Source organism: Urocampus carinirostris, chromosome 15 (assembly GCF_059441175.1).
Source record: "Urocampus carinirostris isolate Australia breed hairy pipefish chromosome 15, RoL_Ucar_1.0, whole genome shotgun sequence".
Taxonomy (NCBI): domain Eukaryota; kingdom Metazoa; phylum Chordata; class Actinopteri; order Syngnathiformes; family Syngnathidae; genus Urocampus; species Urocampus carinirostris.
In genome coordinates this window covers 10,701,797-10,718,811 of record NC_142363.1, presented here as the reverse complement: position 1 = coordinate 10,718,811, position 17,015 = coordinate 10,701,797, and the positions used below count along the sequence as shown (strand labels likewise).

At 38.3% G+C, this 17,015-nt stretch overlaps 1 protein-coding gene across 3 annotated transcripts in view; it reads left to right on the top strand.

Moving 5' to 3' along the window:
- Nucleotides 1-4,117: 4,117 nt before the first annotated feature.
- Nucleotides 4,118-17,015, top strand: part of ralgapa2 (Ral GTPase activating protein catalytic subunit alpha 2) — a 180,868-nt gene continuing 167,970 nt past the window's right edge. For all 3 annotated transcript variants that reach the window (XM_088353749.1, XM_088353751.1, XM_088353748.1), the window contains exon 1: nt 4,118-4,718. In XM_088353749.1, the coding sequence (XP_088209875.1) occupies nt 4,613-4,718 (106 nt within the window). In that variant the 5' untranslated portion in view covers nt 4,118-4,612. The remainder of the gene's footprint in view (nt 4,719-17,015) is intronic.

Here is a 17,015-nt window from a genome sequence, read left to right as displayed (position 1 = left end):
GGAACTCAAACCGCAGCCGCACTTGCCAGACTTTAACTCATCTGGAGAGACAAGAACATAGTAGTGAAATAAAAATTCAGACTCAAGCAATAATTGGCTATTTCCATCTTCCTCTGCGCTTGCAAGACATAGACTCTCACAGCAAAACTTGCACATCGTGTTAATTATGGCCACTGAACAAGAGCTCCTTATGGAGTTTTATAAAAATGTGAAATAAATTATTGTAAAAAAAGCAAACACAAGCACTGATTTTAAGGAAAAGGAGAACGCCTGGCAGACCAGCTCAATGCATGGGTAGTGAAAATATTTGAAATTTACTAGAAGTGCAATCATGATTATGAGAAGACTAAAATATCACTTCCTAAGCTAATTAACATTTGCACATTTTGATTTAAATGTGGCAATTGAAAGTCCATGCTACTAAGGAAATATTATAAAGAGCAAACAATTATCTAGTGTGTCAGTGATATCCACTGTATTTAAATTATTTTTTATCTGTTTTATTACATTGATCCTTCATAAAGAACAAAACAGGAACAAAAGAGGGCCAAGTCAAAATCAAATACAAGAACATTCTGTAACCAGGTAAGTGACTTCAGTTCAGTTGACAGTGAAAAGTGAGGTGTCTGACATGGAAAGTATCATTTGTGGCAGTAAAAAAAGAAAAAAAAAGCACACAACTGGCAAGGTAGATGTCCAACCCAGCCACGCCATGACCTCAGCAGAAAAGTTGGCACTCCAACTAAATAAAAGAAGACCAGGGATGGACGGGATCCCATGAGAGACTGTCTTGTGCTGTATTTCTGGCCCCAAAATCCTATAGTATGCCACAAAAGTGAGCACACTCCTCACATATCTGAAGCGATTTCATTAGAATGTTTAATATAACATCACTGAAGAAACATTGTTTTAACATAATAATAATAAAGGATATAAACAAAGGCCATCGCTTACTGGAAAGATATCCCCTGGACTGATGAGACAAAGATTCATTTATTTGGCTCAGATGGTGTGAAGCATGTGTGGCGGAAACCAGGTAAGGAGTACTAACATGTTTGTGTCATGCCTGAAGTCAAGCAAGGTGTTCAGAATGTCATGGTTTGGGGCTGTAAGAGTACAACTGGAATTGAGGAGTTGTATTTATTAAGGGAAACAAACTCAAGAATGTATTGTGAAAAACTGGAGCAGGAATGATCCCATTCCTACAGAAACTGGGTCGCAGTGCAATGTTCCAGCCTGACAATGACCCCAAATACACTTCTAAGATGACCAAGGCTTTTCGCAAGGGGCTAAGGGCTAATGGGAAGGACTGGCCAGGCATGTCTCCAGATCTAAATCCAAAGAATTCATTTACAGCATTTAATTTACTTTGGGTACGTCTTTGGCTGAGATTTTAGGTGAAGTTTATAGGATTACTAGAATGTTAAATTTAGATTAACAGTGCACTCTTCTGGTAAGCTTTGTTAGGGTTGCTGTATATAAATCCTTGAAAAAAACTGCAGTGTTATGCAACTACACAACCGCACTATGTCACATCGTCACGTCGATTAGATTTCGGTTAATCGTCCGCCCCCTAAATAGTACACAAAAGTAACTGAGCCGAGCTAAATATAACCTGCTTTCATGCAACCGATGCATGAAGCTAAAATAGCAAACATTTGCTGGCTTTCTCCCTTATTTTGGTTTTGTGCAATACCCCACTAATGTTACATTTCTGTTTACACTGAGCTTTGATTGTAACATTAGCATGTTGTCACAGAGACAAAAATAGTGAACTTTCTTTAAGAAGTAGTAAAATGTTTAACTGTTGGACATCTGAATAATAATTTTTAAAAAACTTTTGTAAGGGTTGATTTATTATTTCGGACACATGTAATGTCTACTGGTCAATAAAGGTTTGTCGAGAGATTTCACTGGAAAACAATTTGGCGCCAGAGTGATGTATGCTGGGAGCATGGCAGCGGGTATAAAAAAAAAACAAAACATACAAAGAGTCATCCGCACAGCTCAGAAAATAATTTGCAACTCTCTGCCCAGTCTGGAGGACATAACTGTGCTAAAGATACTGTAGATCTTGACTATACATAGATCAAGGGCTTAGTTTTGGCATGATTGTAGGAGACAGTCCCCACCAATATTGAGCAATCAGTTAGGTCCCCACAAATATTATGCGATCACTTAAAAAATGTGCTATGGAAAACCAAACCTATGCCCTCGGTAAAGATGCATTGAAAAGGTAAGCTAGTTTCCTGGCGCTACCCTGTAAACACTTTTGCGGCATTAGCTCAGGAGCTAAAGCGCTCGTCTGGGGATCAAGAGATCGCAGGTTCGAATCCCGGCCCCTCCATGTTACATGTTGAAGTGTCCTAGGGTAAGACACTGAACCCCTAATGCCCCCAAAGAGCAGGTTGGCACCTTGCATGGCTGCACGGCCGCTATTGATGTATGAGTGTGTGTGAATGGGTAAATGTGAAGCACATTGCAAAGCGCTTTGGGAAGTCTTCATTGAGTTGAAAAGCGCTATATAGATGCAGATCATTTCATTTAATTTCATTCTGACATTATTTTTATCTTATGTTTTTCTTTTATGTCTGTGTTACGTGTTTTATCCTGGAGTTGGTTTGTTGGATCCCTTAAGCACACGGGTTGTAGGGGCATCATTTCCTGTGGTGTTTGTAGGGCAAGTACAGCCTGGTGGCGCCCATCTCTCTCCAGGACAACAAATGTTTCCAACCGGGGACATTTTGCATATTAGGCAAATGTGTTAACCACTATACATAAATATATACTTCCTCTACACTTAAATTACACGTGTCTCACTTTTACCTTTACTGCTCAGGCACTGATCTCACTGAGGTACCTGATCAGAGATGAGGTACGGATCAGTTATATATCTATCTATTATGAGAGAGAGAGAGAGAGAGAGAAAGAGAGAGAGAAAGAGAGAGAGAGATGTGTGCTAACTATTACACTACGGCAGGGGTCGGGAACCTTTTTGACTCAAAGAGCCCTAAAAGCAAAAAATATTAATTTTATTTTGGGAAAGAGCCACACCATATATTATGAGACAAATTTACTAAATTGCTAAACCCCAGACAAAAGCATAGTCTTCAGCACATTTATTTTTGATGATTTGATAAAAATTATGAAAAGAGAATAATGCCAGAGCCCCTGTCCCTAAATCAACAAACATACCACTTTAAACTTGTCTCTTTCTTGCAATTACTCAAGATCGGTTAAACTCCTTTTTACCCTTTTTTTTCATACATATTGGTTTCAAAACCAGATGCAAGCGGTTATTGTGTAAAAACGTCACAACATTCTTCAAATAGGGAGCCTGATGAGCTCACTTTTGGCGCAGACGGCGTAGGGCGAGAGATGGGAGGGAGTGCTTGCACATTTTGCATAGCTCCACCCATCCCTCGCACTCACCCAATTAAATGACTAAGTTCTCTTCCGGTGTTTTGGCGTATTTACAGTTCTGTGGATTCATCATAAGGTATCTGAACACTGAACACAGATTATATAGTGAACTTTTATATAAAGGATTCTTTAGCGTTGTACATCCAAAACGAGTTTTTTTCCCCCCTTTTTTTGTGTGACACCTTGACTGTAAATTGTAGTGAAAACGTGCCCTATATATACTGCGAAGAAATCACATGTTAATTAGCTTTGGTTTGGCCTTACGTGGACCTGAATTGATTAGACATTTCAAATTTTGAACAAGATGGAGAAATTTTCCATGCAATCAAATTTGTCTCTGAGCCACAGACACTCATAGAAAGAGCCATATATGGCTCGCGAGCCATAGGTTCCCGACCCCTGCACTACGGAAACCCATGTCTGCTCCTTAATCCAGGTATCCCCTATGTTTTACCCATAATTAACATAAATGTTTGCAATTAAAAATATCACATACATAATTTTATTTAAAATATTATTACAGGTTAATAATTTTAGATCAGATAACCGTCCTACCCCAAAAAAAAACATTTTCATTTTCTTTACGCTGATATACAAACACTGTCCATGTCTAAAATTGCGTCACTTCCGGGACAATTTGTTGTTGATTAATTTTATCAATTGGCTTTTTGTTCCGAAACACCAGGAGGCGCTTGGGAGTCATAACTCATCAGTTGTAAATAGGACATTTATTTTGTTCTCGTTAAACCGACTGTCCAAATGCAGATTAATTATTCTATCTTAAAATTATATTTATGTGGTTGAATCAGTAGACATTTTACTGTTTGAGAGGTGATTTGAACACGAGGTGTGATGAGAGACAAACATGTTTGATTAACGATATGAAATAGATAGTAACACAGGTAACCAAACAATTGAAAATGACATTGAAACCGTCGACAAACATGTAAGGTTATAAAGCAGTAGGCGTACACTGCTATGGTCAGACCACTCCTCGCTGTCAGTTGAGCTTCCGTGTTTACACTCCAGCCAGAAAAAAAGAGGCGAAAAAACCCCCAGTGGCGGCTGTTGGGTGAATGTTTACCGAGCAAGCATCGCGTGGCGAGAGAAGTGACAGTCACGCTGGAGCTTCGGTGTATGGTAACCACAGGACAGGTGATCGGCTTCCACGCTCGCATTTTCCAGCGGGATGTTCACTCGAAGAGGCTATGGAGACGTCAAGAAATCTACACAGAAAGTTTTGGACCCAAAGAAGGATGTTCTGACGCGGCTGAAGCACCTGCGCTCGCTGCTGGGTAAGTGAAACCGCACCGGGCTTTTATTTTTTAAATGCTCCATCGCTTATCGAAATGCTAAGCTAACCGCGCTAGCTGTTTTCATCCAGGCAGGTGGCCAGTGTGTACACTTGACTCTGGTTCCGCTCTTGTTCTGAATTATGTGGATCTCGCCGCGTTTAGCGCGTCATTGTGGCGACCGTGCGTTTTGTTTGACGCAACGAGAATCTATTGTCATGAAACGTGGATGCTAGCTCCCCGGGCTGCTAACGACGGTGCGATGCTAAATGACGGTGCCAGGTCAGGGCATCACTCCCCGAGATGAATGATGCATGGGTTTCGTTCAATCTTTAGAATTGGTTCTGCATTTATAGTTCAAGTTAGGGGTACCGTTCTCCTTGACCCCCTGCAGAAACTGGCATTAAATTGCACACCTGGACTGTGAGTATTTTTACAATGGTAACTAGTGCTTATACTTTAAAGGAAATGAGTCACAGTAACGAGTTACTTCATTTAGAAAGTATTGGTTACACCCCAAATTACTGAAAATGAATAGAAGAAAACGTGTACACCAGCCAAAGGAACTGGTGAACCCTTCATTTTCTTGTGCAATCTTGAGAGCTTGCTAACAATCACGCAGCCAAGACACTCCATATCCATTTTGTGTGAAACCACTGTATTTCTCTATTTTGGGGTAATTACCAAGAGATTTTCTTTTTTTCTGCAGGTATAGTGTATTGCAAACATAGTTTTACAAATAAAAATACCAAAATTCAGTGTTGATTTTGTTTTCTCAGCATAAGTCACGCCCCCTCCCCACGAACTGCCTACCATTTGCTCGTGGTGGCACACAATCAAATATGCGCTTATACAATTGGGCCCCTGATTTAAATATTTTGTAGTTGTGAAAAAAGGTGGAAACATATGTTGGCCTGAGAGAGGGATGGGTGCCACCAGGCTGTACTTGCCAAAGACACACCACTGGAAATTGTGCCCCGACAACCAGTGTTCCCTCTAAGCTGCGCGCGTGCGCAATTGCGCACTGCTCGCACATTCTCAGCGTACAAGAAAATCTAGCCAGCGCACAAAAATGAGGGCTCAAAATTACTAATTAAGAAGCGACTCAAGTCAAAGTTTACAGTGCATGAAGGTAAAAATACACGGGTTCCCCTGACGTTGTGTTCTAAATGCGGTATTCTAAAGTCGAGTCGAAGGAGAACAAAGTTGAGTAAAGTTAGCAGGGTGTTCAAATACTTGTTCTCTTCACTGTGTAAAATTATATGTATATAAATATGTGTTAAAAAGACAGGCTGCATTTTTTTCCCTTTTTTAGTTATGAAAAAATGAGATCCCCCAAAACATAGGTCAGAAACCTAATCATGTGTTGAATGGACTATGGAATCCTCAACTAAAAGACATATGTTATGGTGGACATGTTTTGAGGTGGACATTCAATTGTTTAAATGCCTTTTGGGAATGAAATTCAACAGTGTATGTAACACCTGTATATGAGGAATATGAAGGTTCAACTATTTGTTCCTGAAGCAAAGGACTTTTAATGACCCTTGCAGTTAAATATTAAACACCGCTGCATGACTCATACCATTTGTTGGCTTTTTTTTCCAGAGTTACAAACTGTATATATTTTATTTTAAGGCTCAAATACAAAATAATAAAATAAAAAGCTGCATCAATTCTATGTCAGTGTATTTCCAATTGTACCAAGTGGAAAATGGGCACAAATTATTCAGAATTGGACAGCAAACTGGAATACTGTAGAGGACATTGTTGTCAAACTTGAGTGATTTTGTGCTGCAAGTTGCCTCACGCTTTCACCTATGTAGTGTTTGCAAGTTCTCCCCCTGCTTTTGTTGATTTTCTCCAGAGACCGGTTTAGTCCAATATTTTGAAAATATTTAATGTCTCTAAATTTTTAATTGTTGTTTCTCTGTGTGTGCCTTGAGATGGTTCTGTTCAACCTGATAGCTGGGTCATGTGATTTTGAATGAGACTTAATGTGAATGGAAGCAAACTATGCAACATAACAACCTGAACTGATTTACTGTTTTCAAATTTGAAAGTACCTTGTGTAGAACTTTATTTTTTTTCAAAAAGCTCAGTGTTTCTGATCTGTGACATTTTCTTGTAGCATCATCGCCCCCCTTAAAAAAATGCGTATGCACGGTAATTTGCAGCCTATAAGACGCGACTTTTTTAACAATTCTTCAAACCTGCGGCTTATGCAATGTTGCTGCTAATTTATGCATTTTTCTAACGGAAACCAGGAGCGCCTGAGCAGTAAAGGTAAAAGTGAGACAGATGTAATTTAAGTGTCGAGGAAGGCACGAGTTCAATGTAGGGGGTGTGTAGAGTGCCATATGTATGACTGTTTAAAAGTGTACATAGACTCTGACTCCCTTTGGTTGATTTGACAAGCATTGGCCCAGAGAAGCTTAAATCACTGTTGGGAACTACAACAATTAATTATTATTTGGGTCAAAATGCAAACAGCATTTCATATGATGATGGCTGGCAACCAGTTCAGGGTGTCCCCTACCCACTGCCCGATGATTGTTGGGATGGGCTCCAGCAACCCCGCGACCCTACTGAGGATAAGCGGTGCAGCTAATGAGATGAGATGAGATTTCATAGGATGAGCCATTTTAAAAATTTTAAATCTGCGCTTCTTCATAGTTAAATCCTGTGGAAAGTGTATTGGTAAAAGCATTACAGTGACTAGACAAATGGGCATCTATTATTAGGCTTGTCCTGAATATGACCCATTGGCAAGCACTCTAACTGACACGCTATTGCTGTTGTTGTATTGATTTTACATGCATTATTGTCCACTCATCTGAAGCAATCTGTGTTGTCCAATACCCCTGTAGAGTCTTCTCGTGCACTCACTGCACATATCCTGAGTTCAATCTCATATGTTTTAACCCAAAGTGAAGGTCGAAACTGGACTCTGCGTGTTTTTTTTCTTCCCCGTGTGTGCAGTCAAAGATAAAGCGAGTCTGTTTGTTTAGCAGTTATACAGCTTGCATGTTGCTGCCACCAGTCACACCCAACCATCAGTGAGACCACCATGTTTTTCAAAAAGGAAGGATTTCCTCCCAGTACTGCTGGTTCCTGTGTCCAAAAGAAGTGATGAGTGGTCCTGTACGGATCAGTCCCAGGGTTATAGCTTACATTTTATTGCATTTAATGTTTTATTTTAATCATTTTACATTGATTAATGTGCATTTATTGAATACAATCAATTCTTGAACAGCAAGGTTATGATAAAAAGCTCCCAAAAATATATGAATTTGATTTAATGTTTGGGTCTGTTCTGTTAATTGAAACAACTTGTTATATTTGGACAAACAGAATGCACTATGTTGTTCCAAAATAGTAACTATGATTCAGATATTGTAAACTGTCATAAATACATGCAAAAACTTCTACAACGTCAAAACTATCTCGGACTGTAAGGGGCACCCTAATACCCCAAATTTACCCGAAATTTAAAGGTGCAGCTTATAATTGAGTGCACTTTGTATACCAGAAAATACAGAGCATACGATTGGAAGGGCATAGTTACAATTTAATGATACTGCATACTGTAACCGTTCTTCCTTTGAGAAACGTATGGCATCAAACATGCTTGTTACATTTAGACCAATGATTTAGATTCAGATTTGCTTTATTGTCATTCGTGTACACGTGTATACAGAACGAAATGTCGATACATCTGACCCGCACAGTTTCCTTGAGCGTCAGCCGGGATAGATAAGATTAACCATGTCTTCGTCAGAATTTTAGCGCAGCAGTTAGTCATCTCGCGGTTCAATGCCACTTCCAGTTGTTAAATGGTCCAGTTTATTGTCCAGAGAGCGAACGTTGGAGAGGAAAATGGATGGGAGAGGCGTTTTGAAAGGTTTAGCCTTTAGCCTAGCGGTTAGCGATGAAAGTGGGTCTTACATTAGTATTTTTTTCCTTTGGTCTTTATCAGGGTTCTGTCAATTGTTTGGGAGCTTTTTATCCAATACTGTGTATTTTCTTAATAGTGTATGTTTAATCAAATTGATCTAAATAATGTTGTGTTCTTAATCGATTGTGTCATTGGCAAACAGAGTGGTCGTGGGGCACACTCTTTTGATTAACATGTTAATTGCTTGTTGCTAGAAGGAAAAAAGAAAAAGGCAGAACTTCTGCAAATCTTTGTTCATTGTTGCATGTTTTTCTCTAGCTGGCAAAAAAGAGATATTTCATAATGAGGAGGGCACACTAACCATCTATGAATTAACTATTAAACCAGATTTCATGATATTATTTTGTTTTAATTAAATTATTTTAATTCAAATGTATTTGTTGTTAAATGTATTTATTTTTCCTGCAACTGTAGATATTACTGCAGTCTTTATTCCTTGCATCTTTTAGTTCCCCCTTATTTATGAAAAAATATATAACAAAATACTCTTTTTGGGGGGTGCGTCTTATTCCGGTAAATGTAAGAAAACCTGAGCTACTCAAATGATTGGACTCATGAAATTCCAATTTCTTATACATTTGTTTGAAAGAAAACTCAAATATTTTTTTAGTTTTAGAAATAGGACCAATTCAATTCCTAAAAAGGAAACCCTTTTGTCGATGTAAGGGAAAAAAAACAAGGGGTCAACTTCTTGTCAATGAAAAGTTTCATTGCTTCAGCGTTTGAGGAAGTGATAACATGACATTATACCATAAAAGCAATATTTTCCTTCTCATGTGACATGAATGATGATTTTACAAAAAACACATTGTCACCAGTTAGTTGCAAAAACTTCTGTTTCTAATCCTATTTTGCCGGGTTTTTCTCCCTAGTGTAAAAATGTTAGTATCACGTGAGAGCCATATGTGCTATAGTTTCAATGCTAACTCATTTAAATAGGCACTTATGAGGTTAAAGCTATTTTCAGTTTGGCCCCGTATTTTTTTTATGTTTACTGAGCAGATCTGTGGGACCGAGTGAGAAAGCGGTTACATGTTAATTTGCTGGTTATGCCTGGTTGGATTTGGCTGAGGTTGTTAATTGCAGGAGGTCACCAAGCTGCTTTTACCTCAGCAAGCAGTGCACAGTCAGAGAGACTGGACGAATGAATTTTCCTCAAAGTCTCTGCTGCTCCAAGCCACTCACTCGCATGCCAAGCCATTTTCATCTCATTTCTATGTTGACTGTGCTGAGCGAGAATGTTTATCTTGGGAAAATATTGGTGATGTTCTAAGGGGGTCTTGCCACACTCTGTCATCAGACTTGGAGGTCAAAAATGATTAGTGAAGGACAGTAACAACATTAGCTAGGGTCAGAGTTCCTCTTCAAGTAAGGATTTGACAGTCTCACTACGCATATTTTAGAAAAAAAAGAATTCAAAATAATTGTAAAACTAGTCAAGCAACATTATTAACTCATTCAATTCCATAACTTATAAATACATTTACAGAATCATTGTCCCCGAGTGCCAAAATGTAAACGTTTTTTTTTTTTTGGTCTTATTTAAAAAAAATTAAAAATAAAAGGCTTGGACAAATGGGAAGTAAACTTATCAGCAGAGCTTTTTTTCTTTCTTAAAATGAAGTCCCCTCGTCATTGTCTGGTCAAAGAGGGATGACGTCTCGTGCACGTCCAAAGGAACGCAGTCACCCGAGGGAACGCAAACGCCATTGTGTACGAAGTCATGTGATCAAACATCGGACACTAAAAATTTCTTGCATAGTTCATGCTTCAGTTCAGTGTTTTTGATGTTGGCGGGTATCGAAAAATCACTTTCAACATGCTCAAAAGTGATTCCTGTACCAGGTGCAAAAGCCCCGTTTACTGTTCTTTTACATTCCCCCCATAATAGATATAGAATTGTTTTAGTAACGATTGCGCCAAGAGGGACATTCCACGCTGGGGGTGCATTTTTCGGCTCAACAAAGCTCCGCAATGCGTCCTAGCTGCGAAGGACTGGTAAGCATCCAGAAATGTATAAGCTTTAAAAACAGCCCTGGTGTATGGGGATACTCCATTTACAATGTTGTGGTACATATCTTGTGGACTGAAGTTAGTACAATTCGAATAGAGGTGTAAATATGCCAGGAGGAAGAAGGTTTAGGTCTGCCCTCAATTTCTTTAAACAGCGCTATTTGTGATTTTAGACCAGGTGAGCCACCTCATCTGACAGCTGCACAATAGTCATTGCCAATGGTGTTGAATATCACATCTTTTTTTATTTTATTAGTTTACTGTCCTCACCCACTGTTTACTACGATTTATGTCGTTTGCCATCTTGTCTGTACGTGGTTAGGTTAACTGTGAGTAAAGGTTCAATATTAGAAAACCGAAAATGACTATTAATATTAGAAAAAACAATTTTCAAAGAAAATAAATTCATTGTAATTTAGTACCGTAAATTCCAGATTATAAACCGCTACTTTTTTCCCAAATGTTCAGCCCTGCGGTTTATTCAGTGAAGCGGCTAATTTATGGAATTTTTCTAACTGCCACCAGCGGCGTAGGAGTTTAAAAGGCATGATTAAGACCAGTAGAATATGTGCGCCAGGATAGACCGCAATCTCTAAGTTTTAGCATGTATTTTCTGCAGAGTTAAGGTTCGTTTCAATATGGAGGACGATGACTTTGATTGCGTTAGTTATTGGGAGGACGTTAATGACGATCTATCATCAATGTCACACTTCCGGGTAGCTTTTTCTTCACAGGTTTATTTGATACATTGCGAGCGTGATCCTACTAGTGTGTTGGTACCTTTCAAAGGCACGGTTTGGGATGAAAGTTATATTATTTTTATTAAAGCTTTGAAAACTCTCTCGGTGTACCGTCTTTCTTCGTAAATATGTGTAGCCATGTATAATATGTATTTGCAACTGTATATTTTTGTAATGTATTTATTTTAGAGATTTATTCTGTTATGTTCTACGGACGAATCAAAAATAAGGGGCGTAGCAAACGCTGGCTGATGGGAAATGTGGTAAAGCTGAGTTACCGGTAGATCTGTCTGTTGTCGCAGCGGACAATATCAGGTGCGCTCTATAGTCCGGAATTTACGGTAAGTGTTTTTGTCATAAGCAAGGTAAATTGGTCAACTACACATTTTTGAGAAAATTGGTCAAAGATTTGGAAGTAACCAATGCATCCGCTCTTGTGGCCTGCCCAAACTTGTAAATTGTTTAAAGATAAACTAACAAGGATTTGTACTAATATTAGAGATTTATTTTTCATTATTATTATTATTTTGGTGGAGGAAAGTAATTTGAATAAACTTATACTCACAGAGGGCCACATCAGTGTAATTACTGCCCGAATATACCAGGTTATTACATGTAACTTCTCAATGTAAAATGGCTGTGAAAATTACATATTCAAGAAACAAACATTAGAGTTGAAATGAAATCATGCAGGTACTGTGTGTAATTGTATGTACAATAAATATAACAACATCCATCCATTTTCTGTGCCACTTATCCTCACTAGGGTTGCGGAGATGCTGGAGCCCATTCCAGTTGACTTTGGGCAGTGGGGAGGGAACACCCTGAACTGGTTGCCAGCCTGTTGCAGGGCACATTATGTATGATAGACAAATCACTCGCTCATTCACACCTAGGGACAATTAACCTGACATGCATTTTTTGGGGGGAAATGGGAAGAAACTAGGGCGCTCGTAGAAAACTCACCCAGGAACAGGGTGAATATGCAAACTCTGCATGGGGAGGTTGCGGTAGCTGGAATTAAACCCTGGACCTCCACAATGTGGGGCTGCATGCTAACCACCCATCCACTGTGCCACCCAAAATATAACAAACATTACAAAATGTTTTTAGGTTTTTTGGGATAATTTCACTCACTGAAATAGAAACGCAGGCATTTAATTCAAAATTCATTGTAGGACACATAGTTTTTTGTTCTAAGCACTCTTTTGACCCATTTATTTTTATTTATTTATTTTTTTAACTTTTTATTTCTCAGACCCATTTATTTTTAAGAAACACATTTTAATTTCTCTCAAGCTACATAAAATGATATGGTGGGCCACATTTGGCAGGTGGGCCATGAATTTTACACAAGTGATGTATACTGAGAACAATTAGAATTGTACATCATGTACGTCAAGATTAAACGTGGCCCTCTAGGAAAAACGGAATAGAGAGTTTAAAAGAGGGAAGGGAAAAAAAAGTATGTTAGGATAAATTGGCAAACATTTACAATGTATTGCTTGGAGATTGGCCTGATTTGTGAGGGCATCAGAACAATATTGTAATGAAAAAAATAGTGCTGTGGCATTTAGCAGCAAGATTTTTCCGAAATAAGTGAGGAAATAAGATATGAAACTGAAAGATTCAAGATTTCAAGTCGTTTTAATCCAAACAATTTAAAATTTTAGCTGCCAATTTGTCTATTTGCATTTGTGAATAATGCATTTAAAACCAGTTTGACACTATTCTTACTAAAATTAAACTCCTCTGTGAACTTGCCATTAAACACTACCATAGAAATTTGCATTGAGTCCCGAAACTAAACTTTAGTAGAAAACTGTAGGAACGGGAGTTTTTAACTTTAGTTTACCGGTAAGGTCCACCTTCATTGGTTTTGTAATTGCATAAAAGTACTACAATTAGCCTCACTTACTCTTTGCTTAATATAAGTTGTTGTTTTTTTGTTTTGTTTTTTACTTTGGTGGGTGTTTCTTAAGACCATAACATTTACTTTTTGATCAGTCAAATGGAATGCCAAGTTTCTGGCTCGAAAGAATAAATGAGTCTACGAGTGTCACGATTCTTTTCTGTCGACGGAAAGGTAATGTTTGCTCACGGTAATGTTTCCTAGGGATGCTCTCCAGTCTACTTTGGTATTCAAATAAAATGATGCAGTCAGCGCTTGAAACTGGTGAGCGATGGAGAGGCAATCGTGAGCACAACATTGAGGTTCTCAACAAGGTCCTCTGTGAGGCTCAAGTGAAGGCTAAGATCACTTTTCACTCTGTCCTTTGTGAATGTCACCACAGCACCAACTTGAGAATAACTTCAGCCTCTTATCATTGTTTAGCATTTCAATGTAGATTTTAAAATGAGCTTTTTATTCTTTAGTGCAGCTAAGAACAATAAAGCCCTGCAAAAGGCGCATCATTTCAGAGTACCTAGATGGTTTGACTGTATTTGTTTAAATGGATTTATTATACAAATGGACTATTTTATTTGTAGCATCAATAATACACAGTAACTCCAGTTCAACATTTTGAAGCATTAATGGAGTAAAAAAATGACATACAGATTCATACCTCGTTTTAACATTTATCTTTTATTGAATAGCGTATTTGCTAAAATACTCGTTCATGGTTAACTGCGTGTTACCAAACCTAATTAATATAATGAATCTCCTGCAATAAGTGGTAGCATGTCGTAGCTGTCATAATGGTCCCTTCCAGCAGAACATGTTACAGTGAGCATGAGACCTCAAAGGTAACAGCAAAAATCGTCAACCCCTTTAAAATCTAGAGCAGTTTTGCTGAGCCACTTCCACATAAGAAATTAACAATATCAGTGCAGTTTTACCAATAATAATGAGCTGATGTGTGAAAGAACTTTTTTAGGATCGTCAGGCAGGCGGTTACATTTTCATCAAACAGACGACAACCCTAAAAATTTGAGCATTTTAGTCATTAAAACCCACCTCCTCAGACTTGCCTATCCATAATAAACTGCGTCACATGCCCCCCTCTATTTTGAATTAGACTTTTGTACTTACTTACTTACTTACTTATTTATTGGTTGTTAGTTTTTTTTTTCCCCCCATTTTTTTGTATTCTGTGTACAGCGGCCTTGGGTGTCCTGAATGGCGCTTTGAAATCAAATGTATTATTATTATCATTAATTCGATGAGCTTGCTTCCCTGTTTTGGTGCCGCTGCAACACTGCAGAGGCCCATTAAACTCAATGCTTCTTTGTTGAAGGTTTGGTTGGTTGGTTGGATCCCTGAACCACTTGAGTCGTAGGGGCACCATTTCCTGTGAGGTGTCTTGTGCAAGTACAGCCTGTTGGCGCGCCCATCCCTCTCCAGGCCAACATATGTTTCCACACGGTCTAATATACAATACTATGAAATATGGATTTTCTATGAAAATCACTGAATTAGAAAAAAAATCAAGCAATGCTCATTTTGGATTTAATACTGCTGCTTGTTCTCTAGCCCATGTGGGTTCTTAAACCAGTTAAACAAGAGCTGGAATTAAGCAGTTCTGTTTAAGTTTTCGTCAAGAATATTCTGTGCACGATTGAGGAACAGAACAAAGTTGTTTGATTCTCAAAAGCATAGTTGAAATGGCCAAAAATCATTTTTATACTCGTAGGGTGGGTTATGACAAAAACGTAACGATGAAATGAAATGAAATGCTCTGCATTTATACAGCGCTTTTCAAGTCAAGTGTGCTTCACATTTCCCAATAGCAGCCGTGCAGCCATGTAAGGCGCTAACCTGCATATTGGGAGTATTAGGGGTTCAGTGTCTTACCCAAGGACACTTTGACATGTAACACGGAGGAGCCGGGATTCGAACTGCAATCTCTTGATCCCATGACGCTCTACCTCCTGAGCCACTGCCGCCCCTAAACATTACCATCATCAAAAACATGTCGGCTTTTCAAGGTTTCTTCATTTCCTCATGCTGAGGTTTTGAGTTTTTCCTTGCCCTCATGTAGGTTTTAGATTTGGGGATGGTATATTGATAGTCTGTAGTCTGTCCCGCCCTTTGAGACTTCTTGTGATTAAGGGCTATACAAATAAATATGACTTGACTTGACTAGTTATTTATATTGCATGAGTGCTATCTGCTTGACACTCGCAGTAATAGCAAGTTTGGTGTGCGGTTTTTAGAAACACTTTCGCCCTTAAAATTGCGTTCTTAAATGCTACTACCAAAGAATGTTCTAAGTCTGAAATGTCTTGTATATATTATTAAATATGATTTTCAATGTTTGGCAGCTCTGTTTGCTGTAAGATAGAAACCTACTGAAAATCGGTCATGGTACTCACAATCAAATATGGAAAATATATTTTACGACAAAACAAGTTTGAATGACATGTTTTTCTTCATTGCCACCACCAGTACATGTTTATAATCGGAGAGGCATCTACCCAATATTTTTAGCCAATAATAATTTAACTATAAAATAATTTACTGGGTAAACCTGTGAGCGCATTGCTTATTGTGCCGGATGAAATTATTTTTCGGTGTCATTATTTAAATTTATTTCATATAAGGCTAACAGCTGGACACCCGATTCAAATAAATTGAATCGCTTACATTACTTTAAATCATGTCCAGAAAACGTCTAACCCCAAAATGAATCAGAAGAAAGGAATTTGCCAGAATAATGATTAGAATGACTTGTATGTCCAATCTAAAAATATTTATTGGTATGAGCACATTTTATTTTGAGTAATTACTGTGGTGGGCATCCTTAATGTAAAGACACTGATTGTTTTAAAATGACACAGAAATTAACACTTATGCAACATTTCTTGAAAGTCACAATGCCCCTACTGGTGAGCTAGTCCTGAAACAGACCCACATGCTTCTCACATGGTTTTAGGAGACTGCATGGTGCCTGCAGGCACCATGATGGTGACCCTTAATGTACTGTAGACTGTGTAAACAACAAATTGAGCATAAACATCAGGTATTACCTCAAGGTCTCTTAATCTTCCTCATGCTGTTTTTTTGTTTTTTTCCTTGCCCTCATATAGGTTTCAGATGAGCGGATGTTGTAATGGTGGTCTTTGCAGCCCCTTTGAGACTTTTTTTGTGATTAAGACCTATAGAAACAAGTTTGACTTGACTCTTTGCCATCTCTGGTAAATATTCCTTAAACCTTATGCACTGTAGATCAAAATTATAGACACAACTTATAAAATATTGAATAATTCTGAAAAAGTACCGTCTTCACTGCTGAACAGTTTCCGGACATTTTGTTTTGTCTAAATCATGATACTACAACTCCCCCCCCACAAAATAGATATGGCATTTCAACAAAAAAACATGTAATTTTCCAAAAATGCACTGATGAAACACTTTCACGTGCCTCGCACTCAATGTTGCTGGCACATGGTGCTAATTTCCTTGTTTATATGTCAACCCCTATTTAACTGGCATTCTAACTGCCAGTTTGACTGACTTTGCAAGACAGTGTGCCATTCTTAAGTGATTAAAATGAAAGGAATGACCCGATCAGCCATAGCAAGACAGGCTGATCTGTGATTTCAAGAATATTCAATCTTTACAAAACTACAAACTCATTCAAGTCG